Raw genomic sequence first — 26,160 nt, 5'->3', positions numbered from 1 at the left:
ACTGAGGCTAGGAAACACCACCGATAAATCTACAATAATCGAGAATTTCAACAAGCATTTTGCTACGGCTGGCCATGCTTTCCACCTGGATACCACAACCCCGGCCACCAGCAATGCACCCTCCGCTGCAACTTGCCCATGCCCCCCCCCCCGCTTCTCCTTCACACAAATTCAGACAGCTGATGTTCTGAAAGAGCTGCAAAATCTGGACCCCTACAAATCATCTGGGCTAGACAATCTGGACCCTTTCTTTCTAAAACAAGCCGCCGAAATTGTCGCAACCCCTATTACTAGCCTGTTCAACCTCTCTTTCGTAATGTCTGAGATCCCCAGAGATTGGAAAGCTGCCACGGTCATCCCCCTCTTCAAAGGGGGTGACACTCTAGATCCAAACTGTTACAGACCTATATCCATCCTGCCCTGCCTTTCGAAAGTTTTTGAAAGTTAACAAACAGATCACCGACCATTTCGAATCCCACCGTACCTTCTCCGCTATGCAATCCGGTTTCCAAGCTGGTCATGGGTACACCTCAGCCACGCTCAAGGTCCGATACGATATTATAACCGCGATCGATAATAGACAGTACTGTGCAGCCGTCTTCATCGACCTGGCCAAGGCTCTCGACTCTGTCAACCACCGCATTCTTATTGGCAGACTAAATAGCCTTGGTTTCTCAAATGACTGTCTCGCTTGGTTCACCAACTACTTCTCAGATAGAGTTCAATGTGTCAAATCGGAGGGCCTGTTGTCTGGACCTATGGCAGTCTCTACGGGGGTGCCACAGGGTTCAATTCTTGGGCTGACTCTTTTCTCCGTGTATATCAATGATGTCGCTCTTGCTGCTGGTGACTCTCAGATCCACCTCTACGCAGATGACACCATTTTGTATACATCTAGCCTTTCATTGGACACTGTGTTAACAAACCTCCAAACGAGCTTCAATGCCATACAACACTCCTTCAGTAGCCTCCAACTGCTCTTAAACACTAGTAAAACTAAATGCATGCTCTTCAATCGAACGCTGCTGGCACGGGTCTGACCTAGAGTATGTGGACAACTACAAATACCTAGGTGTCTGGTTAGACTGTAAACTCTCCTTCCAGACTCACATTAAGAATCTCCAATCCAAAGTTAAATCTAGAATCGGCTTCCTATTTCGCAACAAAGCCTCCTTCACTCATGCTGCCAAACATGCCCTCGTAAAACTGACTATCCTACCGATCCTTGACTTCGGCGATGTCATTTACAAAATAGCCTCCAACACTCTACTCAGCAAATTGGATGTAGTCTATCACAGTGCCATCCGTTTTGTCACCAAAGCCCCATATACTACCCACCACTGTGACCTGTACGCTCTTGTTGGCTGGTCCTCACTACATATTCGTCGCCAAATCCACTGGCCCCAGGCCATCTATAAATCACCGCTAGGCAAATCCCCGCCTTATCTTAGCTCATTGGTCACCATAGCAGCACCCACCGGTAGTATGCGCTCCAGCAGGTATATCTCACTGGTCATCCCCAAAGCCAACACCTCCTTTGGCCGCCATTCCTTCCAGTTCTCTGCTGCCAATGACTGGAACGAATTGCAAAAATCTCTGAAGCTGGAGACTCTTATCTCCCTCACTAACTTTAAGCATCAGTTGACAGAGCACCTTACCGATCACTGCACTTGTACACCGCCCATCTGAAATTAGCCCACCCAACTACCTCATCCCCATATTGTTATTTATTTTGCTCATTTGCAACCCAGTATCTCTATTTGCACATCATCTATTGCACATCTATCATTCCAGTGTTAATACTAATTGTAATTATTTTGCACTATAGCCTATTTATTGCCTTACCTCCATAACTTGCTACATTTGCACACACTGTATATATATTTTCTGTTGTATTTTCGACTTTATGTTTTGTTTTACCCCATATGTAACTCTGTGTTGTTGTTTTTATCGCACTGCTTTGCTTTATCTTGGCCAGGTCGCAGTTGTAAATGACAACTTGTTCTCAACTGGCTTACCTGGTTAAATAAAGGTGAAATAAAAAATTTAAAAAAGCCAGTCTCCAGACCTTAATCCCATAGAAAATCTGTGGAGGGAGCTGAAGGTTCGAGTTGCCAAACGTCAGCCTCGAAACCTTAATGACTTGGAGAAGATCTGCAAAGAGGAGTGGGACAAAATCCCTCCTGAGATGTGTGCAAACCTGGTGCCCAACTACAAGAAACGTCTGACCTCTGATTGCCAACAAGGGTTTTGCCACCAAGTACTAAGTCATGTTTTGCAGAGGGGTCAAATACTTATTTCCCTCATTAAAATGCAAATCAATTTATAACATTTTTTACATGCATTTTTCTGGATCTTTTTGTTGTTATTCTGTCTCTCACTGTTCAAATAAACCTACCATTAAAATTATAGACTGATCATTTATTTTGTCAGTGGGCAAACGTACAACATCAGCAGGGGATCAAATACGTTTTTTCCCTCACTGTATGCCAAATAACAGTAAAGGAAAAAAAATAACTCTTGAGGGCAAATAAATCAGATTTGACAGTTCACACAAGTCACATTGCCAGGAATCAGACTTGTATTTGATTTCAAACCACCTATGAAGGTAGTTTAAAATATGGCTTGAAATATCTGATTCCATGTGTGTTTTGGCTGTTCATACTGCAGGAAAAATATCAGATTCAAATCAGATATGCAACAAAATAGGATTTGAGTCACTTCAAACTGCCAGTGTGAACAAGGCTTAAGATACAGTGAGCTCCAAAAGTATTGGGACAGTGACACATTTTTTGTTGTTTTGGCTCTGTACTCTAGCACTTTAGATTTGAAATGATACAAAGACTATGAGGTTAAAGTGCAAACTGTCAGCTGAGAATAGAAAGGAATGGTAAATGATGTATTGTGTCATTTTGGAGTCACTTTTATTGTAAATAAGAATATAATATGTTTCTAAACACTTCTACAATTATGTGGATGCTACCATGATTACGGATAATCCTGAATGAATCGTGAATAATAATGAGTGAGAAAGTTACAGACGCACAAATATCATACCCCTAAGACATGTTAACCTCTCATCATTACAATAACAGGGGAGGTTAGCATTTCTGGGGGGGTATGATATTTGTGCATCTGTAACTTTCTCACTCATCATTATCCACGATTCATTCAGGATTATCCGTAATCATGGTAGCATCCACATAATTGTAGAAGTGTTTAGAAACATATTATATTCTTATTTACAATAAAAGTGACTCTAAAATGACACAATACATCATTTACCATTACTTTCTATTGGGCAAAAAACAAAAACAAAACAAACAGTAAATACTTTTGTAGCTCACTGTATGTGCCTGGTCGGTCCCTCAGAACAAAAACTTTTGGTGAGGCTTCCTTCAGTCACTCTGGTCATGGCCTTTGGAACAGCCTGCCAGATAGTCCATAGGCCAGCCAGCCAAATTTCACACATTGATTATCCCCCAAAGTGGACACATTTTCCCACTGGCCCATGGACTAATGAGGCTTTTGAGAGCTTCAGAAACGGTTAAATTGTTTTTTAGAAAAAAGCTTCGCTTTAGCTGTGCTTTTACTAAAGGTGTTCTTAGTTGTCTTTTGTTTACTTTATCCCCTTGTATTTATTTATTTTACTATTGTTTTACTATTTTAAGTTGTCTCTTAATTTTATTCTTGCCTATCTTAATTTTATATTTGTATAGAAACGTATTGTGTTTGTTATATTTCTCACCTTTTATTTGATTGGTTGTTAAGCACTTTGAACTGCATTTGTTGTAAGAAATGTGCTCTCACCTGAGGCAGTCCTGGTTTCTCAGAGTTGAGGAGGGAGCGCACCTCCACGTGCTCTGGTACAAGGGGACAGGCTCCCTCGCAGAACTCCCTCATCTCCCCCCACCGGTGCAACACACTCAGGGCCTTGTGCTCATCCAGCTCATGCAGATCCTCTTCTGTCTTCTTGTTCTTCTTCAGCAACTCTGAGGACACAAAGGAAACAGGAATATGATAGCACCACTTGTTCATGTTATGGATGAGTTATTAACATGTTTATAATGCAGCTGCAAATATTGTCTATGAGCACATGATTGTCATTTGTGTAAATCAGTTATGCGTTGCTCCACACGAAACTGGAATTTAAAAAATGCCAATTACTTTTTGGATCATTCTGAAATGTAATAAATGAAAATGCCCTCTGGAGCAAGGATATTTGGTATGCACTGTATATTTGATATTTGGATCTAGACTCTATAACGTTCATTTCATTACAAGTTTGAAAACTGGAATGTGAGCTGTAATCTACACCTCAACTAGGATGATATAAATCCTTATTATTTTGTCTAATGATTTTCTATTTTAGTATCATTATCTCTATATCGCCTACACTTTCTCCTTCTGAACTTCTAACACAGGTGGGATATAAGGACGGGTGTGGTTTCATGACAATGACCACAAGAGCAGCTGCTCACCGATTTGACAGTTCCAACGCAGTTACACCTGCGACACCGCCAAAACAAAAGCAATGAAAAGCTATGCGTTTGTCGGCTAACCCGGGTTACCGCTGATCTGATTGAATCCTGGCCATGGTCTTTTTTTGTTTCAGTTTCGTACAGAACGACCCACATCTTAAAGGAAACAGACCTTCAGGAAACGCTTCATCAGGCACTTTGAAGATCTTGTTTAGAACTTTGATTTCCGATTCACGGTATTCCGGAGAGGGAATCGCATTTTTCCTGCAGAGCTCTGCCAGAATGGCGGATGGTTTCTTGGCGTCTCTCCACTTATTGTATCCGTCTCTGCAATCACAGAAAACAGCTGCCTAAAATGACGCTGCAAAGACCAGTGATGAGGTTATGCCATTCTGATGCACTGTAATATCTTGTGCCATTATTGAGATGTAATGTCCTGTATGGACAGGAATATCAGACACACTTGTCATAGTAGAGGCCGATGCCACAGCCTGCGTAGTGACGGCTGTAGAAACGGTTCTCCAGGTCGATTCGCGTCTCTCCGATGAGGTCATCAGAGCCCACCAAGTCGTGGTCAAACACCATCAGAGTAAGTTCCGTCTCCAGTGGGAAGGACACGGTCAGCTCAAACACTCTACAGGAGAAGGCAACATGTAAAAACTCCATACATGCAGAACCGGCTGAAAAAAGGACCTGTAGATCGTATTTTCAAACGGAAACAATCGTAAAATAACACTAATCATATTGTCACACTTTCACAGATTTTTCAGCTATTGTACAAAGAGGACATGAATCAGAATTTGACTGCGCTGGGCCTTTAATGTGTTTGTTAAATAGTGATAGTTTCTGCAATACTCCTTGAAAATGGTTATTGGTTTAATGTTTGGTTTAACTCTGTATATTCATACTAGGTAGTTTAATATTTATAATTCTTCCTGTTACCACTCACTCTCCAAACACTGGGTTGAGCTGTTTGGGAATATAGCGGTCCTTGCTGCCCATGCTCTGTCCACCAACTTTCACCACCACATAGGGATCTGCCTTTCCATTGGGGTCAGTAGGGGCCAGGTTGGTGGCCTGGAAAATCATGGGGGAGATTGGTAACATTGTTCATTAAGTTGCTCTTATACTTATGTAGTAAGGTTGTTATTACTCGAGTAATAACATTGTATTAACATATTACAAGTTGAGCAGAGGTTTTTCAAATTCAGTTCAATTCACATTTCTTGAAAACATATAAGCATCAAAAACATGCTAGCTTATAAGCCTACCTTCACAACATACACCCGCACTAGCACTTTAATGGGTGTATTTTTGGGAATTCCGTTGGTAATCCGGCACTCTGCATGTTCATCCTCAGGTGAGATGGGATAAATCAAAAAGGAACCCTGTGGCAACAAAAAACACTTTTTTACTAACACTGTCTCAGTACTGAAGAGTGGTTTGACACTTATGACAGTAAAAATCAATCTGATTTGATTTATTGAGGGAGACAGATTTCTCTTTTAGGTCTAGAGTAATGATTTGTTCTTATCTCACTCACCTTGTATTTCCCCATGCTTCTCTCCTCTTCATCCTCATCCTCTTCCTCAATGGCTTTGCCTTTGTAGATGGGGAATGTGTGCAGCCAATCCATGAATTCACTAAACCCATCCTCCAGTTCTGATTTATAGAGCTGAGAAAACACCCAGGTTATTCCTGTCGCCTTACTGTATTTTTTGCTCACATTTTCAAGTATATTGGACAGACACAATGAGGAGATACAAGAAAGTAAGGAGGAGGGATGGTGTGCTAGAAGGGCATGGACCGGATTTGAATCTACGCCAGCATTGGCATCCATACTGCGAGACCACCCCAGGCCACAGCCTTACTGTATTTAACTGTGGATATACCGTGGTAGGAATCTAACATTTCCAAAACGTTCGTTTTACCATAACATTACTGTGGCCATAACATGTTTATGTTTTGTGTGAACAATCTCTAGAAGGGGCTTTTTGTTCACCTGCCATAGTGCCATTACTTCTGTATAACATGTGCTGTACAGGCTTCATCAAATTCTCACCGAGAAAATTATTTGCAAATTCTCACCTGGAGAGTTGCTATCTTTTTCCGTTTCGGTTTGGGCGGTGGCTCCATCTCCACTATCACTGCATCCTCCTCCTCTGCTTCTAATGTGCCACCATCTGTTGAATAAACATTACTTTTAACTGAGAGATTACAATGGCTCTGTGCATTGAGGCCTTCATTGAGATACAGTATGTGCAGATTTCCACACTGAGATGGGGAAAGGATCTCTTGGCACACATGGCTGATGCATTACTGCATTAATGCATGCTGGGAATGTCATTATATTCAACTCTTGTATAAAAGATTAGAGTCCCAAAAAAATTATGAAGAACAGGGCACAAATAAGAAAGTAAAGGATAAATATAACTATTTAATTAAAAAAGTTCTGGTAAGTAAAGTAGTACTATTTTTCTTGATGACACCTACGTCACTGGTAGAGCGGCAAAGTACATAAGATTTCATTAAGATTGACAGTCAAATATTTTGATTTTAAAATGGTTGCATTCTCCATTTTAGCTATGAGGTTTTGGGAAACTCACCCCAGGTATATTAAACAATCAAATAGTCTGTGATGATTGTCATTCCCCTATGCATCTAACTAAGACCGAGCCATAGACATCTGTATTAGACAGACAACAACTCTCAGCTGTGTGGAGTTACCTGTTTCCTGTTGTTCATCCATGTCCTCCTCGTTCTCAGTCTGGAAATAATAAAAATGTGTCTCACTATCATCAAAACAGAGAAACATTACTGGCTTCAATTCTATGATAGTACTGTAGCAAAACCAAATACTGACATTTCTTGTGAATTAAAAATGTATTGCAAAACAAATTAAAAGAGGGATTTGATTGTATTCTGATGCTGTATAAAGTAGCAACAAACCTGGTCCCCAAACAACAAATGTTGGTTTGGCCCACCAGAGACTTCCAGAAACATCTGATGTAATTATGAACAATGTTGTCTGTTTTTTTTGGCCCGCAGCTCACTGTTGAGATTACATTTCAGCACACCAAGCCCACCCTTGGTATAAAAACATTGCTTGGTAACACTCACTATATACCTGGTTTCTAAGCTCGTCCAGTGACGCGTAGTACTTGGACCACCAATCCAACTCCTCTTTCTCTGGGGTCTCCTCTTCAAGCTCCTCCACGTTCTTCTTCTTTAGTTTGTTCAGTGGAGACTGAGGATGAGAAAGTTGATTTGAAATGGATTTATTCTGTCACAAATCTCATACTGCACTATATACTATAAGACCCCGTGCCTTTGCAGTAAAATATGTACAGAGGAAATATACTATACTACCATATTGCTGCTTTGTATTATTCAAAACAAGCAATGGTGGGAACATTTAACCTTATCAGTCCCAGGAAATCCCACAGTGAAATTCACTACTTTCATTCATTGCTTGCTCTGCCCTCATATTTAGCCATTTTCTTTTCAGGACAACCAGGGCTACGAGTATATAGATTAATTTTATTTTTCTTTATTTTTCTTTGTGGGGGGACGGATGGATGGACGACATAAACAGCTGCATTCATGAGTTTTATCGACAAATGTCAATAAAAACATTATGTCTGTCACGCCCTGGCTCTGGGGACACTGTTATGTTGAGCCAGGGTGTGTAGATCTATGTTCTCTATTTCTATGTTGGCCTGAGTGACTCCCAATCAGAGGCAACGAGTGTCAGCTGTTTGCTGGTTGTCTCTGATTGGGAGCCATATTTAAACTGTCGGTTTTTCCTTTGGTTTTTGTGGGTTCTTGTTTCAAGTTGGTTGTGTTTGACCGTGTACTGTCACGTTACCGTCTTTGTTGTTTTGATCGCGTTTCGCTCAATAAAGAGTATGTTTGCCTGCAACGCTGCGCATTGGTCCTCATCTGTTCCCGACGATCGTGACAGAAGAACCCACCAAGACAGGACCAAGCAGCGTGAAGAGGAGAGAGGATGGACCTGGGATCAGTGGAGTAGGAGTCTCGACTGGGCCAAGCCAAGTGAGGAGCAGAAAGGTTGGACTTTGAAGCAGTGGAGTGAGTGTCTGGCTAGAGACATGGAGACCTGGTCCACGGGTAGGAAAGAACCCCAGAAAATTTTTCCAATCATTCGTGGATGAGATCTTCAGGGATATGCAGGGGCAGGGGGTGGTTGTGTACATAGATGACATTCTCGTGTACTCGCCTACCCGTGTCGAGCATGTGGCCCTGGTGCGCCGAGTGTTGCGGAGGCTGGTGGAGCACGACCTGTATGTTAAGGCAGAGAAGTGTCTGTTTTTCCAGGAGTCGGTCTCCTTTTTGGGGTATCAGTTGTCTGCGTCAGGGGTGAAGATGGAGGTAGACCGGGTGTCGGCCGTGCGTAATTGGCAAACACCAACCACTGTGAAGGAGGTGCAGCAGTTTTTGGGGTTTGCAAATTACTACAGGAGGTTTATCCGGGGTTTTGGACAGGTGGCAGCTCCCATCACGTCTCTTTTGAAGGGGGGTCCGGTGCGTCTGCAGTGGTCGGCCGAGGCGGACAGGGCGTTTGGGAGGCTGAAGGACCTGTTTACCTCGGCCCCGGTGCTGGCGCATCCGGATCCCTCTTTGCCGTTCCAGGTAGAGGTGGACGCGTCAGAGGCCGGTCTAGGAGCCGTGCTTTCACAACGGTCTGGCGCGCCACCTAAACTCCGCCCCTGTGCTTTTTATTCTAAGAAGCTCAGTCCGGCGGAGCGGAACTATGACGTAGGGGACAGGGAGCTGTTAGCCGTGGTACAGGCCCTAAAGGTGTGGAGGCACTGGCTTGAGGGGGCTCAACACCCTTTCCTCATTTTGACGGACCACCGTAACCTGGAGTACATCCGGGCAGCGAGGAGGCTGAACCCTCGCCAGGCAAGATGGAATATGTTCTTGACCAGGTTTACTTTTAAGATCACGTACATCCCTGGGTCACAGAACGGTAAGGCAGATGCGCTGTCTCGGCGGTATGACACGGAGGAGAGGTCCGTGGAGCCCACTCCCATACTGCCGGAGTCGTGTCTGGTGGCACCGGTAGTGTGGGAGGTCGATGCTGAGCTCGAGCGGGCGTTACGCACCGACCCTAGTCCACCGCAATGCCCTGAGGGTCGGAAGTACGTTCCGCTCGAGGTTCGGGATCGATTGATCTATTGGGCTCACACGTCACCCTCCTCTGGACATCCTGGTATCGGCCGGACAGTGCACTGTCTTAGTGCCAAGTACTGGTGGCCAACGTTGGCGAAGGATGTGAGGGTTTATGTTTCCTCCTGCTCGGTGTGCGCCCAGTGTAAGGCGCCTAGACATCTGCCTAGGGGTAAGTTACTACCCCTGCCCGTTCCACAACGACCATGGTCTCACCTCTCGGTGGATTTCATTACTGACCTTCCTCCTTCACAGGGGAACACCACTATACTGGTCGTTGTGGACCGGTTTTCTAAGGCCTGTCGTTTGCTCCCCATGCCGGGCCTTCCTACTGCCCTGCAAACCGCCGAAGCACTATTCACCCATGTGTTCCGGCACTACGGGGTACCCGAGGATATTGTGTCTGATCGGGGTCCCCAATTTACCTCCAGGGTCTGGAGAGCCTTTATGGAGCGGTTGGGGGTCTCGGTGAGCCTCACCTCGGGTTACCACCCGGAGAGTAATGGGCAGGTGGAACGCGTGAACCAGGATGTGGGTAGGTTTCTTAGAACATACTGCCAGGACCGGCCGGAGGAGTGGGCAAGGTACGTTCCCTGGGCCGAGATGGCCCAGAATTCCCTACGCCATTCCTCCACTAACCTAACCCCTTTTCAATGTGTGCTAGGTTACCAGCCGGTTCTGGCACCTTGGCAGCAGAGCCAGATCGAGGCTCCTGCGGTGGATGAGTGGGCGCGGCGCTCGGAGGAGACATGGAACGCTGCACACGTCCACCTGCAGCGGGCCCTCCGACGTCATAAGGCGAGCGCCGATCTCCACCGCAGTGAGGGACCGGTGTACGCACCTGGTGATCGAGTCTGGCTCTCTACCAGAAACCTGCCCCTCCGCCTGCCCTGTCGGAAACTGGGTCGGCGGTTTGTAGGGCCATTTAAAGTCCTGGGAAGGTTGAACGAGGTGTGTTACAAATTACAACTGCCTGTTGAATATAAAAGTATTAACCCCTCGTTCCATGTGTCCCTTCTCAGGCCGGTGGTAGCTGGCCCACTCCAAGAAAGTGAGATCAGGGAGACTCCTCCGCCCCCATTGGACATCGAGGGGGCACCGGCGTACACTGTGAGGTCCATCTTGGATTCGAGACGTCGGATGGGGGGTCTCCAGTATCTAGTGGAGTGGGAGGGGTACGGTCCGGAGGAGCGGTGCTGGGTGCCGAGGAGAGACATCTTGGACCCGTCTCTCCTGACGGAATTCCATCGTGGGCACCCGACGCACCCTGCTCCGCGTCCTCCGGGTCGTCCCCGAGGCCGGAGTCGGCGCACGTCTGGAGCCGCGCGTCAAGGGGGGGGTACTGTCACGGTTTCGGCCGAGGCTGCCTCTCTCCCTTGTTCGGGCAGGCTTCGGCGTTCGTTGTCTCCGGAATACTAGCTGCCACCGTTGTATGTTTCATGTTCGTTTGCTTTTGTCTGTTTGTGGTCACACCTGTTCTTGTTTAAGCCTAATTAGTGTTCTATAAGTTTCTCGTTGTGTTTGTCTAGTGTTGTGTGTTATTGATTTTTGTCAGTCGTGTATAGGGCGTGTTTCCTGTATTTCGCTCGGTTGAGCTTCCCTCCACTGTTGGAGTATTTTACGCACCTGTTTGTGCGCTTTTGTTTTGTTCGCCTTCGTGCGTATTTCGCCTTCGGGCAAGAGTGGACCTATTGCCGTGTTTGGCGATCACTAAAGTCTGTTGGATTATCCGTCTGTGTCCTGCGTTTGATTCCACCACTGCACCCACCTACAGCACGCGTTGACAGAAGAACCCACCAAGACAGGACCAAGCAGCGTGAAGAGGAGAGAGGATGGACCTGGGATCAGTGGAGTAGGAGTCTCGACTGGGCCAAGCCAAGTGAGGAGCAGAAAGGTTGGACTTTGAAGCAGTGGAGTGAGTGTCTGGCTAGAGACATGGAGACCTGGTCCACGGGTAGGAAAGAACCCCAGAAAATTTTTAGGGGGGGGCTCACGACGTCGGGGCAGCAGGAGGCCGCGATAGAGCGGTCCAACGGGTTGGCAGAGGAGGCCGCCAGGTTACGGGGGCCACTGGTCGAAGAGGGGATGGAAGGTGGAGAGGCACGGCGAGAGGTACTGGGGTGTGTTACCAGTCCGGTCCGGCCCGTTCCAGATCCCGGTGTAGGGCCAGTGGTGTGTGTCCCCAGTACGGTCCGGTCTGTTCCTGCTCCCCGCACCAAGTCTGTGGTGCGTTTCGTCAGCCCTGTCCGGCCCGTTCCTGCTCTCCGCACCAAGTCTGTGGTGCGCGTCGCCAGCCCAGTCCGGCCCATTCCTGCTCCCCGCACCAAGTCTGTGGTGCGTCGCGTCAGCCCGGCTCGGCCCATTCCTGCTCCCCGCACCAAGTCTGTGGTGCGTTTCGTCAGCCCGGCTCGGGCCATTCCTGCTCCCCGCACCAAGTCTGTGGTGCGTTTCGTCAGCCCGGCTCGGGCCATTCCTGCTCCCCGCACCAAGTCTGTGGTGCGTTTCGTCAGCCCTGTCCGGCCCGCTCCTGCTCTCCACACCAAGCCAGTGGTGTGCGTCGTCAGTCCAGCACGGCCCGTGCCTGTTCCCCGCACCAAGCCAGGGGTGCGTATCGTCAGCCCGGTCCGGTCCATTCCTGCTCCACGCACCAAGCCAGGGGTGTGTATCGTCAGCCCGGTCCGGCCAGTTGCTACTCCACGCACCAAGCCAGGGGTGCGCATCGTCAGCCCGGTCCGGTCCGTTCCTGCTCCACGCACCAAGCCAGGGGTGCGTGTCGTCAGTCCGGCTCCGGCCAGCGGGGCCAGACCGGACCAGGGGTACTTTGGGGGGTTGGAGAGGGAGTGGGGATCGGGCCCAGAGCCGGATCCGCCGCCAAGGCGGAGTGCCCACCCGGTCCCTCCCCGGTGGTATTTAGTTGGCGCGGTCGGAGTCCGCGCCTTTAGGGGGGGGTACTGTCACGCCCTGGCTCTGGGGACACTGTTATGTTGAGCCAGGGTGTGTAGATCTATGTTCTCTATTTCTATGTTGGCCTGAGTGACTCCCAATCAGAGGCAACGAGTGTCAGCTGTTTGCTGGTTGTCTCTGATTGGGAGCCATATTTAAACTGTCGGTTTTTCCTTTGGTTTTTGTGGGTTCTTGTTTCAAGTTGGTTCTGTTTGACCGTGTACTGTCACGTTACCGTCTTTGTTGTTTTGATCGCGTTTCGCTCAATAAAGAGTATGTTTGCCTGCAACGCTGCGCCTTGGTCCTCATCTGTTCCCGACGATCGTGACAATGTCAGCAAAAACCTGATAAAATATACATTTATAAGAATGCTGTAGGTACAGAAATTGCTCAGCGGCACAGTGAAAACTGTAGAGTTTGTGACAGCAACTATGTGAGCTTATTATAGTTTTATAGATACTGTCCTGGGATTTCCTATGATCTTCAAAAAAGGTCAAAGGTCAAATAGGGGGCGCTTATATTTTAACTGTGTAGAAGAACCCCTAACCTAACGTAGCAGATGTAAAATAAACACCTGAAACTAGATCCCCCTAAATACTGGTCTTGACGAGAAGTAAAAAAACTGTCAGTGGAGGTTCTCTGCTGCACTGTTCAACCAATCCAGTAGATGTGGAAGAGGAGTTAAGATTGAGTGTCGCCTTGTTAATGTACAAAAGCGGAAGTCTCATTAGAGGCTCTCTTTCCATTTCCCCTAAAAACCGGAACATCCGGTTGTAGGGGACTCGCCTCTGCCGAGTCCACAACAACCAGCAGTGGTGTAAAGTACTTAAGTAAAAATACTTTAAAGTACTACTTAAGCAGTGTTTTGGGGTATCTGTAATTTACAATTTATATTTTTGACAACTTTTACTTTTACTCCACTACATTCCTAAAGAAAGTAATGTACTTTTTACTCCATACATTTTCCCTGACAGCCAAAAGTACTCGTTACATTTTGAATGTTTAGGCAGAAAATGGTCCAATTCATGCACTTATTAAAAGAACATCCCTGGTCATCCCTACTGCCTCTGATCTGGCGGACTCACTAAACACATTGTTGGAGTGTACCCCAGCTATCTGTAAAAAAAAAAACTTTTAAATAGCAAAATTGTGCCGTCTGGTTTGCTTAAAAAAGGAATGCGAAATTGTTCACTTTTACTTAAGTCATTTTCTACAAAGGTATCTTTACTTTTACTCAAGTCTGACAACTGGGTACTTTTGCCACCACTGAAAACCGGTTTGTGAGAGTCTCAGCTTTTCATAGATGGGTCATAATAGTTTGTAGCTCAAACCGTTCGGAAATTACAGACATTTTTGTGAGAAGAACCGTTTTCGGGATCCGCCCTTGTCTCACAAACACTGCTCTAGCTCAGCCTGTTAATCACACATTCTACTGAAATCAGTGGATGCAGAAGAAATAGATAGTCTGTAGCTCAAACACACATTGTTAAAAAGGGGTTAGAAGTCCAAAACGCGCCAGCGTCACGGTGGGACTACCAAAGCTCCAGGAAACAAACAAGCCTTGACAGTACACTGAGCACAAATGCTCAGCCGAGGTGCAGGGTGAGAGAGTGTGAATCAGATTGACTACTCCTCAGCGGGGAGTCAACAGGACCCCTGCTGTGAGCATGATGTGCAATTAATCCGACAGTAATCAGTGGCCTCTGAGACAAACGACCGGCACCAGTATTACAGCGAACCCCACTGCACAATGTGTGTCTGACTACCTCCGGAGGTAGTCAGGAAGATCTGATCACAATCAGATCAAAATGTTTATTTTAATCGTCTACACCTGTCTAAAATGTGTGCACAATCAGAATGTGGACAAGATCAGGACAAAGGATGCATGTTAGCACCAGGTATAAACAGGGCTTTAGAGTAAATGGCAACCTTTTGTCTTTTTAGTCTTTTTGGAGGAGGGAAGGAGCTTTTGCAGGTGGGTTGATTGATCGGAAAAGAGAGGAGCTGCAGTAGGCTCTGTTGAGCAGAAAGATGAGACAGGCTATGGTACAAATACTCACAGTGAAGTTAAGGGGGTTGATGGGAATCTTGGAGGTTTTGATCGGAAGGCCACTCAGGTCCATTTGCTTCACTGTATTGAGAAGGGTTGTCCTCATGGGGGGGTTATTTTCTGAAGGCAATAAAGACATGGATAATAAGGACATGGGACTGACTATTTGTATTTATTATGGATCCCCATTAACTGCTGCCAAGGCAGCAGCTACTCTTCCTGGGGTCCGGCAAAATTAAGGCAGTTATACAATTTTTAAAACATTACAATACATTCATTACAGAATTCACAACACACTAAGTGTGTATCCTCAGGCCCATTCTCCACTACCACATATTTACAACACAAAATCCATGTGCATGTGTGTGTGTGTGTATAGTGCATATGTTATCATGTGTGTGTATGCATGTGTCTGTGCCTATGTTTGTGTTGCTTCACAGTCCCCGCTGTTCCATAAGGTGTATTTTTATCTATTGTTAAATCTGATTCTACTGCTTGCATCAGTTACCTGATGTGGAATAGAGTTCCATGTAGTCATGGCTCTATGTAGTACTGTGCGCCTCCCATAGTGTGTTCTTGTTCTGGACTTGGGGACTGTGAAGAGACCTCTGGTGGCATGTCTTGTGGGGTATGCATGGGTGTCTGAGCTGTGTGCTAGTCATTTAAATGGACAGCTCGGTGCTTTCAACATGTCAATATCTCTCACAAATACAAGTAGTGATGAGACCAGGAGAGATTGATTAATGCTTGTTCTCTGTGTACATCCAAGGGCCAGCCGTGCTGCCCTGTTCTGAGCCAATTGCAATTTGGACCTGCCTTGTTGATAGTGCTATTAAGAAGGTAGAGCAGCACTTTATTATGGACAGACTTCTCCCCATCTTAGCTACTTTTGTATCAATATGTTTTGACCATGACAGTTTACAATCCAGGGTTACTCCAATCAGCTTAGTCACCTCAACTTGCTCAATTTCCACAGGATTTATTACAAGATTTAGTTGAGGTTTGGGGTTTAGTGAATGATTTGTCCCAAATACAATCCTTTTAGATTTTGAAATATTTAGGACTAACTTATTCCTTGCCACACATTCTGAAACTAACAGCAGCTCTTAGTTAAGTGTTGCAGTCATTTCAGTTGCTGTAGCAGCTGGCATGTATAGTGTTGAGTCATCCACATACATAGACACACTGGCTTTACACAAAGCCAGTGGCATGTCGTTAGTAAAGATTGAAAAAAGTAAGGGGCCTAGACAGCTGCCCTGGGGAATTCCTGATTCTACCTGGATTATGTTGGAGAGGCTTCCATTAAAGAACACCCTCTGTGTTCTGTTAGACAGGTAACTCTTTATCCACAATATAGCAGGGGGTGTAAAGCCATAACACATACGTTTTTCCAGCAGCAGACTATGATCGATAATGTCAAAAGCCGCACTGAAGTCCAACAAAACAGCCCCCACAATCTTTTTATCATCATTTTCTCTCAGCCAATGATCAGTCAGTGCTGTGCTTGTTGAATGTCCTTCCCTAGAAGCGTGCTGAAAGTTTGTTGTCAATTTGTTTACTGTAAAATAGCATTGTATCTTGTCAAACACCATTTTTTCCTTAACTTTACAAAGGGTTGGTAACATGCTGATTGGTCGGCTATTTGAGCCAGTAAAGGGGGCTTTACTATTCTTAGGTAGTGGTGTGACTTTTGCTTCCGTACAGGCCTGAGGGCACACACTTTCTAGTAGGCTTAAATTATTCTCAGTAATTAAAATGTAGGATAAAATCAAACTATGCAGAATTAGTAAATGAAGGCCATTCATGAAATGTCATAAGGTATGGAGAGCCCTGGAAATATATCTAATGACCTAAGGTGTTTCCAAAGCAGGGACAAGTTCAAACAAATTGCAACTCTTATAGGCCTATCCCTCGTAGGGATAATGCTACATTTCAGGTCAAACGCATTTTAGTAGCCGACTGGTGTGCACACAAGATTTGGTTCTGGGTGCCAAGATTACATATCAGACAAATCCAAAAATTTGACACAAATTAACTTTATATTGACAATTGACCACTTTTGGGAGAGGCCCCAATTTTACAAGAGGGATGGCTTGCATCCAAATAGGAGAGGGGCAAAAGTTATCTTGGCCAACATCGAGGAGGCTCCTATAACATTTACATTTTACATTTGAGTCATTTAGCAGGTGTTCCTATCCAAGGCGACTTACAGGAGCAATTAGGGTTAAGTGCCTTGCACAAGAGCCCTGCTCAGGTAATTCTTCCCAATCCCACTATTTCACAGCGTTATCATCGTGCATGATACGAGCCTAGGTATTTTGGTTCTCAACAGAGACTTGGCTAAATGGCTTGATCCCAGATAAAAACATTGCTGATTACAACATCTTACATTTACATTTTAGTTATTTAGCAGACGCTCTTATCCAGAGCGACTTACAGTTAGTGAGTGCATACATTTTCATACTGGCCCCCCGTGGGAAACGAACCCACAACCCTGGTGTTGCAAGCGCCATGCTCTACCAACTGAGCTACAGGGGACTAGACTTCAGGTGTGACAGACTGAAAAAAGGGGGAGGGGTGGATATATATGTGAAATCAACTCGTGGCATCATATTCTCTAAATACAGTGCATTCGGAAAGTATTCAGACCTCTTAACTTTGTCCACATTTTGTTACATTACAGCCTTATTCTAAAATGGATTAAATGACTTTTTTCCCTCATCTATCTACACACAATACCCCATAATGACAAAGCAAAAAAGGTTTTTAGAAAAACAAATTACAAGTTCTTGTCTGGTTTAGATCTTATCTGTCAGAAAGATATCAGTTCGTCTCTGTGGATGGTTTGTCCTCTGACAAATCAATGGTAAGTTTCGGTGTTCCTCAAGGTTCCGTTTTAGGACCACTATTGTTTTCATTATATATTCTACCTCTTGGTGATGTAATTCGGAAACACAATGTCAACTTTCATTGCTATGCAGACGAACCTAATTCTATGCGTACATTTTGATGAAACATGGTGAAGCCCCAAAATTGCCTACCCTGGAAGCCTGTGTTTCAGACATAAGGAAGTGGATGGTAGATTTTTTTAAACGTTTAAAGTCGGACAAAACAGAGATGGTAGTTCTAGATCCCAAGAAACAAAGAGATCTGCTGTTTGATATGACAATTATTCATGATGTTTGTACAGTTGTCTCAAATAAAACTGAAGGACCTCGGCATTACTCTGGACCCTGATCTCTCTTTTGACGAACAAAAAAAATATTTAAAGAGCAACTTTTCTTCATCTTTGTAACATCGCAAAAATCTGAAACCCTTTGTCTAAAAATGATGCAGAAAAGCTAATCCATGCTCTTGTCACTTCAAGATTAGACTACTGCAATGCTCTACTCTCCGGATACCCGGATAAAGCACTAAATAAACTTCAGCTAGTGCTAAATGCTCAGGTAATACCTCCTCTCTTTTCTAAGCATTGTCGTCGTACTGTTGACTATACTGCCAGGGGTGTTGTCAGTTGCAATCTTGTACCAATTTGTTTGTACTCCACTGTTAGATCTGCTATTGTTAGCTCAAAAGAGAAGCCCACAGTGGTCTGCTCACCCAGTACTATTAGTTCAAATGTTAATTCAATAAACTTGAATACCCCCTCTGTTTTCAAATCACGTAGAGGGCTTGGGATGTTGCATGATAGCAACCAAAGCTAACGTAAGTCAGTTTATAACATTCCATCATTGGTTACTCTGAGAGTTCCTCATACTGACATTGGCTGTGGCCTCAGGCCCAATGGTGCTAACCTTGGAAAAGTAATTTCAATTTCTAATCTCTCCTTTATTACAAATAGGGATAGACCAAATGGTGCAGTTCTATGCAATCTTATAGCCATACCAACTTTATCAATATCAACCATCAGACATGGCCTGCAACCACCTATTGAACGTAGCTTGTTTGAGTTGGAGACTCCATGTGACTTTAAAAATCATAAACGACTTGGGTTGATCTGAATCTGCATCTGAACGTTAGGAGCTTACATCCTAAACCGGATTCTAACTGGATCCTAAAAAGATCTAGGCTATGCAGACAAATCCGGACATTCTGTTATTGACTGAAACTTGGATATCTGTGGACATTCTGGACTCTGATATTAATATTGAATGTTATAATGAGTTCAGAGCTGACAGACAGGGTAGAGGTGGTGGAGTGGTCTCTTTACTGAAATCCATTTCCCTTGCCAACAATTGTTAGCTACTATCTTTAAAGTGGAACTGACAGTGTTTTAACTACTTTGCAGATATGAAACAAACAGACAATCATAATATCAGTCAAAAATATCAAATTCCCAGTTTATGCTACAAAACCAACTTTATAAGAGGTTTTAAAAATAGGTTGTATTTGACTCAACATTCCATGACGTACACTAAGGCATTGTTGGCATAATAGATGGATGCAGTTCAATGCATGATTAATATAATTCACCAAAACATTTCTTGGTATTCCCAAAAATATTGCTATCAGGTTGTAAATCATAGCTGGCCTGGTACATTGTTTCCTGCCTCCATTTGGGATGCACTGTTTCAGTTACAATGACTCAATATTTTGGACAAAAACAGACGAATGTACAGTAACTAAGGCTGGGAATGTCAATACAATCAAACTAGCAAGGGCAATGACCACAAGTCAGTCATAACGTGGCTAATAGGCTAGCATATCTATTTATTTAGCAAGCTAAAAACACGGAGCCTAACGTTAGCTAGCTGCTAGGAGGATGTCATGTCATGTGCATTGGAGGAGTGGGTGAGTTACTGACTTTTTCCCCTCATATAATTTTTCGGTGGCAATACACAGCTAGAGATGCAGATGTCATTTGGTTAGCTTGCATGAACTTGAAAGACTTATCCAGTTAGCATATCTCTTGCATACAAATTCACTCTGGCTATCTACTCCGATTTCAGAGCACTCTCGTTTGAGTGTGCCAGAGCGTAGAATAACTGATGAATTTACGAACGCGCAACATCCGCTAAATATGATCGATGTCAGGTAAACGTAGGCAAAAAAAGTCATGAACGCTCTAGGTAACAATCGGTAGAGCATGCCCACTTGCAACACCAGGGTTGTGGGTTCGCATTCCCATGGGGGACCAGTACGAGAAAGTACGGAAATGTATGCATTCACTACTGTAAGTCGCTCTGGATAAGAGCGTCTGCTAAATTACTTTTTTTTTTTAAACAAATGTAATGTAAACCGCCTAGCTAACCAGCTCTGCTAGGGCGAGTAAAATGGTCAGAGTGCGGTGTTCTCTCATTTGTTCCTGGAAGTAGCTAGCTAGCCAGTTAGCTTGGCTGCTTGGTTGCAGGCAAGCTGCAGAAGGACGAGTAGGCTAAAATTCCCCATTGTTTTGCATAACAATTTTGAGGGCCAATTAGCTGAAAAAGTTTGAGAGGGTTTATCTAATGTTCCTTCGTTAGATTTTAGCTCATCTTGCTCTGGTTAGCATTAGTTGTTGATTTTGTTGACGTGCATACAGGGAAAGACAGCCTTCCTTTTTATGGTTGTTTGATCAATAGGACTGTAAAGTTCCCAAATGTAAAAGGACTCCTGTGGTACTGACATATTTGCTATAGAATTTTCACAAATGCCTTAGTATAGAGTAAAAGTCAAAAGTTTGGACACACCTACTCATTCAATGGGTTTTCTTTATTTTTACATTGTAGAATAATAGTGAAGACATCAAAACTATGAAATAACATATGGAATCATGTAGTAACCAAAAAAAGTGTTAAACAAATCAAAAAATATTTTATATTTGAGATTCTTCAAAGTAGCCACCCTTTGCCTTGACAGCTTTGCACACTTGGCATTATCTCAACCAGCTTCACCTGGAAGGCTTTTCCAACAGTCTTGAAGGAGTTCCCAAATATGCAGAGCACTTGTAGGCTGCTTTTCCTTCACTCTGCGGTCCGACTCATCCCAAACCATCTCAAATGGGTTGAGGTCAGGGGATTGTGGAGGCCAGGTCATCTGATGCAGCACTCCATCAATCTCCTTCTTGGTAAAATAGCCCTTATATAGCCTGGAGGTGTGTTGGGTCTTTGTCAAGTTGAAAAACAAATGATAGTCCCACTAAGCCCAAACCAGATGGGATGGCGTATCACTGCAGAATGCTGTGGTAGCCATGCTGGTTAAGTGTGCCTTGAATTCTAAATAAATCACAGACAGTGTCACCAGCAAAGTACCCCCACACCATAACACCTCCTCCTCCATGCTTTACGGTGGGAAATACACATGCGGCGATCATCCGTTCACCCACACCGCGTCTCACAAAGACACGGCGGTTGGAACCAAAAATCTCCAATTTGGACTCCAGACCAAAGCACACATTTCAACCAGTCTAATGTCCATCGCTCGTGTTTCTTGGCCTAAGCAAGTCTCTTCTTCTTATTGGTGTACTTTAGAAGTGGTTTCTTTGCAGCAATTAGACCATTAAGGCCTGATTCACACAGTCTCCTCTGAACAGTTGATGTTGAGATGTGTGTTACTTGAACTCTGTGAAGCATTTATTTGGGCTGCAAATTCTGAGGCTGGTAACTCTAATGAACTTATCCTCTGCAGCAGAGGTAACTCTGGGTCTTCCATTCCTGTGGCGGTCCTCATGAGAGCCAGTTTCATCATAGCGCTTGATGGTTTTTTCGACTGCACTTGAAGAAACGTTCAAAGTTCTTGACATTTTCCGGATTGACTGACCTTCATGTCTTAAAGTAATGATGGACTGTCATTTCTCTTTGCTTATTTGAGCTGTTCTTGCCATAATATGGACTTGGTCTTTTACCAAATTGGGCTATCTTCTACCCTGTCACAACACAACTGATTGGCTCAAACGCATTAAGAAGGAAAGAAATTCCACAAATTAACTTTTAAGAAGGCACACCTGTTAATTGAAATGCATTCCAGGTGAATACCTCATGAAGCTGGTTGAGAGAATGCCAAGAGTGTGCAAAGCTGTCATCAAGGCAAAGGGTGGCTATTTGAAGAATCTCAAATATAAAATATATTTTGATTTGTTTTAACACTTTTTTGGTTACTACATGATTCCATATGTGTTATTTCATAGTTTTGATGTCTTCACTATTATTCTACAATGTAAAAAAATAGTTAAAAAAATTAAGAAAAACCCTTGAATGAGTAGGTGTCCAAACTTTTGACTGGTAGTGTACGTAATATCCAAACATTCTAAGAATTTATGAAAATGTGAAAATTAACATATCTAAGTGCTCGCTTGTCAGAAAACTATTGTAAAAAGTGTCATATTCTTCCTGGGGGTATATATGGACAGATTTGAGGGGTTTTATGTTGCAAAAATGCTGTCAGTTCCACTTTAAGGCTTTGTCTGGGGAAAAATGTATCCATAACTGTGACAGGGGTCTACCTCCCTCCCTCGGCTAACTCGAGGAGTTAACTAGTTTGTTGTCTTCCTTTTACTAAATCAGAAGTTACTATCCTGGGTAACCTAAATTATGATTGGGAAATGCAGGCTTCAGACATTCTAAAAGACATGAGTAATGACCTAAACATAACCCAGCTGGTGACTAAGCCTACACGGCCCAACCCTAAAGATCCTTGAAAGTCAACTCTGATTGATCTGAGTCATTAATAAAATAGATTACGCTTGGGTCAAGGCCAGGCAAGCTTTTAAGCAACTGAGGAATCATTGTGTAAGACAAATACGAAAGGCAAAATCTGATTATTATGTAACCGCTCTCTCGGATTGTAATGGGAACCCGGCTAAATTCTGGAAAACTGTCAAATCCCTGAAGGGTTCTACTTCCTCCTTTCTGCCACAAAAAAATGAATTCAGACACTGGCCTCATTACGAAAAAAAATGGCATCATTGATGCATTTTATCATTTTATTTCAGCAGGCTCTTTCTTTGAAAGAACTTCTAAGCCTATTCACAACTGGGCTGGATGCTGATACGGGAGCACCATTAAATCCATTATTAAAAAATGTAAAGAATATGGCAACACAACAAACCTGCCAACAGAGGGCCGCCCACCAAAACTCACAGACCAGGCAAGGAGGGCATTAATCAGAGAGGCAACAAAGAGACCAAAGATAACCCTGAAGGAGCTGCAAAGCTCCACAGCAGAGATTGGAGTATCTGTCCATAGGACCACTTTAAGCCGTACACTCCACAGAGCTGGGCTTTACGGAAGAGTGGCCAGAAAAAAGCCATTGCTTAAAGAAAAAAATAAGCAAACACGTTTGGTGTTCGCCAAAAGGCATGTGGAGACTCTCCAAACATATGGAAGAAGTTACTCTGGTCAGATGAGACTAAAATTGAGCTTTTTGGCCATCAAGGAAAACGTTATGTCTGGCGCAAACCCAACACCTCTCATCAACCCGAGAACACCATCCCCACAGTGAAGCATGGTGGTGGCAGCATCATGCTGTGGGGATGTTTTTCATCGGCAGGGACTGGGAAACTGGTCAGAATTGAAGGAATGATGGATGGCGCTAAATACAGGGAAATTCTTGAGGGAAACCTGTTTCAGTCTTCCAGAGATTTGAGACTGGGACGGTGTTAGTCACTCGTACCCCAAGGTTCAGGCTCCTCCTCATCGTCTCGCCATTCCTCCAGGTTTGTTGGTGCAAATTGCATCAGACTTTGGACCATGTGTGTGCCCACCAGCACCAGCCTGCCGAACGCCCGCTGCTCCATCACAAAGATGGTGAGAGGAGGGTGAAGGTACGTCAGCTCTGGAAGCTCCTATAGGGGGATAAAACAAGAAACTGGAGATCAGGGGTGCACAACTCTAGTCCCTTGAGGGCCGCAGTTCTGGTTGTCATGTCTCTATGGGACTTAATTGATAAATTAGTGTCATTGACTCAGTTAGTGTCTTTTGATCGGTATCATTTGGTCTCTGATTAAAAGACGCCAGATGGGCACAAAAACCAGCATACAATCTGGCCGTCAAGCATCAGACTTGTGCACCCTTACACTAAATGCATGGCTGGACTAAAGGCAGCAAGTGTGTCCAACCCCCTTTGAAGTAATCCTTCTGGTCATATTCGCTGTGCTACAAGTCCTCATGTTCCAAAATCTAAGTCGGTTAATAATTCACATCTAAAACCTGGAGCTACAGTTCGATGTTAAACACAGTGGGCCAGTTATGGCAGTGGAAAAGAGGTACTCACCACATCAAAGTGTTTGACAACCTCTTTGAAGTTGGGAAGGACTTGGTAGCTCTCGATTTCCTCTGACTCGATCCTTTGTCCCGCACACTCCATTCTCACTTGAGGCCTCTCCACTTCAAACAGGTTGACCCTCTTCAGGTCTCGCACACCCCAGTACAGCACCTGAACACAAGCATCACAGAGTTCTCAACTGACACTCAACACACCATAGCACTGAGGCAGCAGCATCACATTATAGGAAACACACAACATACTGTAGGACAGCAGCCAACAAAAGGTATTGTGTCCCACATAACATTGTTCAGTGATATGGCTCAGTTGGTGAGTGTTGCGCTAGCAACACCAATGTTATGGGTTCATGTCCCACAGGGATCACATACTCATAATACTGTATGCACTCACAGTCCTGTATAAGTCACTTTGGATAAAAAGTTTATATAAAGTGACATATATTATAATGTCATACACTTTTTATAGAGGAAAGGTTTTCACATACTTCTATACGAAATTTCTTCAGCACAGGCCTAACCCCAGCTGGGATGATGTAATGCTTCTCTTCCTTCAGATACTCAGGCTCCCTGGGGTCCACATCAGCAGGTAGTGATGGCTGGGTATATAGAGAGGCGAAATATAGTCAGAAAGAGTATACTTTTCCAACCACAGCAGCAATACTACCTTCGTGGGGCCTATATACCTCAAAATTGTTGATATATTTACCACACCATAAGTGTAAACATAGTGGACTGATAACGTATAAGATAGTATTTCTGAGTTATGCTTTGACATTTCAATCTCTCTCTCTCTCCCCCTCCATTTCCCCCTGTCCAGTCTCACTCACTCACTTGCTATAGTGTTTAATAGTTGCTTTAAGTGTCTGACCTCTCCAAAGCTTGAGTAGTCCAGCTCTATCAGCTCAAAGGCCGCCAGGAGCTCCCCCGCTGAGGCTTTGCCTCGGGTGATGTCAAAGAACTTCAGCATGGGCTTCTTATATGGCTCCTCCACAAACTTCAGCTCCGGCTCAGCGAACGCTTGGCCCAGGGGCTCAGGACTCCCCTGTGACATCATTAACACAGAGAAATACATGAGACCTGGGTGAAGTGCCTGATGACCACCTGTGTATGCAGGTTTTCAACTGATTGTTATTTTTAAGGGATTTTATTGCCAAACTGTTATCCTAATTGGATATTAGGATAACATATTTGGCATCATGATGTCATGTCATTATTGGGTCTGCGATTGTCCTTGTACAGTGGGGAAAAAAAGTATTTAGTCAGCCACCAATTGTGCAAGTTCTCCCACTTAAAAAGATGAGAGAGGCCTGTAATTTTCATCATAGGTACACGTGAACTATGACAGACAAAATGAGAAAAAAAAATCCAGAAAATCACATTGTAGGATTTTTTATGAATTTATTTGCAAATTATGGTGGAAAATAAGTATTTGGTCAATAACAAAAGTTTCTCAATACTTTGTTATATACCCTTTGTTGGCAATGACACAGGTCAAACGTTTTCTGTAAGTCTTCACAAGGTTTTCACACACTGTTGCTGGTATTTTGGCCCATTCCTCCATGCAGATCACCTCTAGATCAGTGATGTTTTGGGGCTGTTGCTGGGCAACATGGACTTTCAACTCCCTCCAAAGATTTTCTATGGGGTTGAGATCTGAAGACTGGCTAGGCCACTCCAGGACCTTGAAATGCTTCTTACGAAGCCACTCCTTCGTTGCCCGGGCGGCGTGTTTGGGATCATTGTCATGCTGAAAGACCCAGCCACGTTTCATCTTCAATGCCCTTGCTGATGGAAGGAGGTTTTGACTCAAAATCTCACGATACATGGCCCCATTCATTCTTTCCTTTACACGGATCAGTCGTCCTGGTCCCTTTGCAGAAAAACAGCCCCAAAGCATGATGTTTCCACACCCATGCTTCACAGTAGGTATGGTGTTCTTTGGATGCAACTCAGCATTCTTTGTCCTCCAAACACGACAAGTTGAGTTTTTACCAAAAAGTTATATTTTGTTTTAATCTGACCATATGACATTCTCCCAATCCTCTTCTGGATCATCCAAATGCACTCTAGCAAACTTCAGACGGGCCTGGACATGTACTGGCTTAAGCAGGGGGACACGTCTGGGTCTGCAGGATTTGAGTCCCTGGCGGCGTAGTGTGTTACTGATAGTAGGCTTTGTTACTTTGGTCCCAGCTCTCTGCAGGTCATTCACTATGTCCCCCCGTGTGGTTCTGGGATTTTTGCTCACCGTTCTTGTGATCATTTTGACCCCACGGGGTGAGATATTGCGTGG

At 44.3% G+C, this 26,160-nt stretch overlaps 1 protein-coding gene across 1 annotated transcript in view; it reads right to left on the bottom strand.

Annotated features, from left to right (window-relative positions):
* The window catches only part of fer1l4 (fer-1 like family member 4), a 91,239-nt gene that overhangs the window by 19,311 nt on the left and 45,768 nt on the right, over nt 1-26,160 (bottom strand). Inside the window, exons 27-40 of the mRNA XM_084167759.1 lie at nt 24,736-24,909; nt 24,353-24,463; nt 23,857-24,018; nt 23,257-23,428; nt 14,678-14,787; nt 7,609-7,728; nt 7,209-7,248; nt 6,570-6,664; nt 6,025-6,156; nt 5,753-5,869; nt 5,431-5,558; nt 4,945-5,115; nt 4,654-4,808; nt 3,811-3,992 (exon numbers count right to left, since the gene is read on the bottom strand). Coding sequence (XP_084023885.1) covers nt 3,811-3,992; nt 4,654-4,808; nt 4,945-5,115; nt 5,431-5,558; nt 5,753-5,869; nt 6,025-6,156; nt 6,570-6,664; nt 7,209-7,248; nt 7,609-7,728; nt 14,678-14,787; nt 23,257-23,428; nt 23,857-24,018; nt 24,353-24,463; nt 24,736-24,909 — 1,869 coding nt within the window. The remainder of the gene's footprint in view (nt 1-3,810; nt 3,993-4,653; nt 4,809-4,944; nt 5,116-5,430; nt 5,559-5,752; nt 5,870-6,024; nt 6,157-6,569; nt 6,665-7,208; nt 7,249-7,608; nt 7,729-14,677; nt 14,788-23,256; nt 23,429-23,856; nt 24,019-24,352; nt 24,464-24,735; nt 24,910-26,160) is intronic.

The sequence above is a fragment of the Coregonus lavaretus genome, assembly GCF_964263955.1.
Source record: "Coregonus lavaretus genome assembly, chromosome: 8".
NCBI lineage: Eukaryota > Metazoa > Chordata > Actinopteri > Salmoniformes > Salmonidae > Coregonus > Coregonus lavaretus.
The sequence above is the reverse complement of the archived record's forward strand: the minus strand, read 5'-3'. Positions and strand labels throughout refer to the sequence as shown.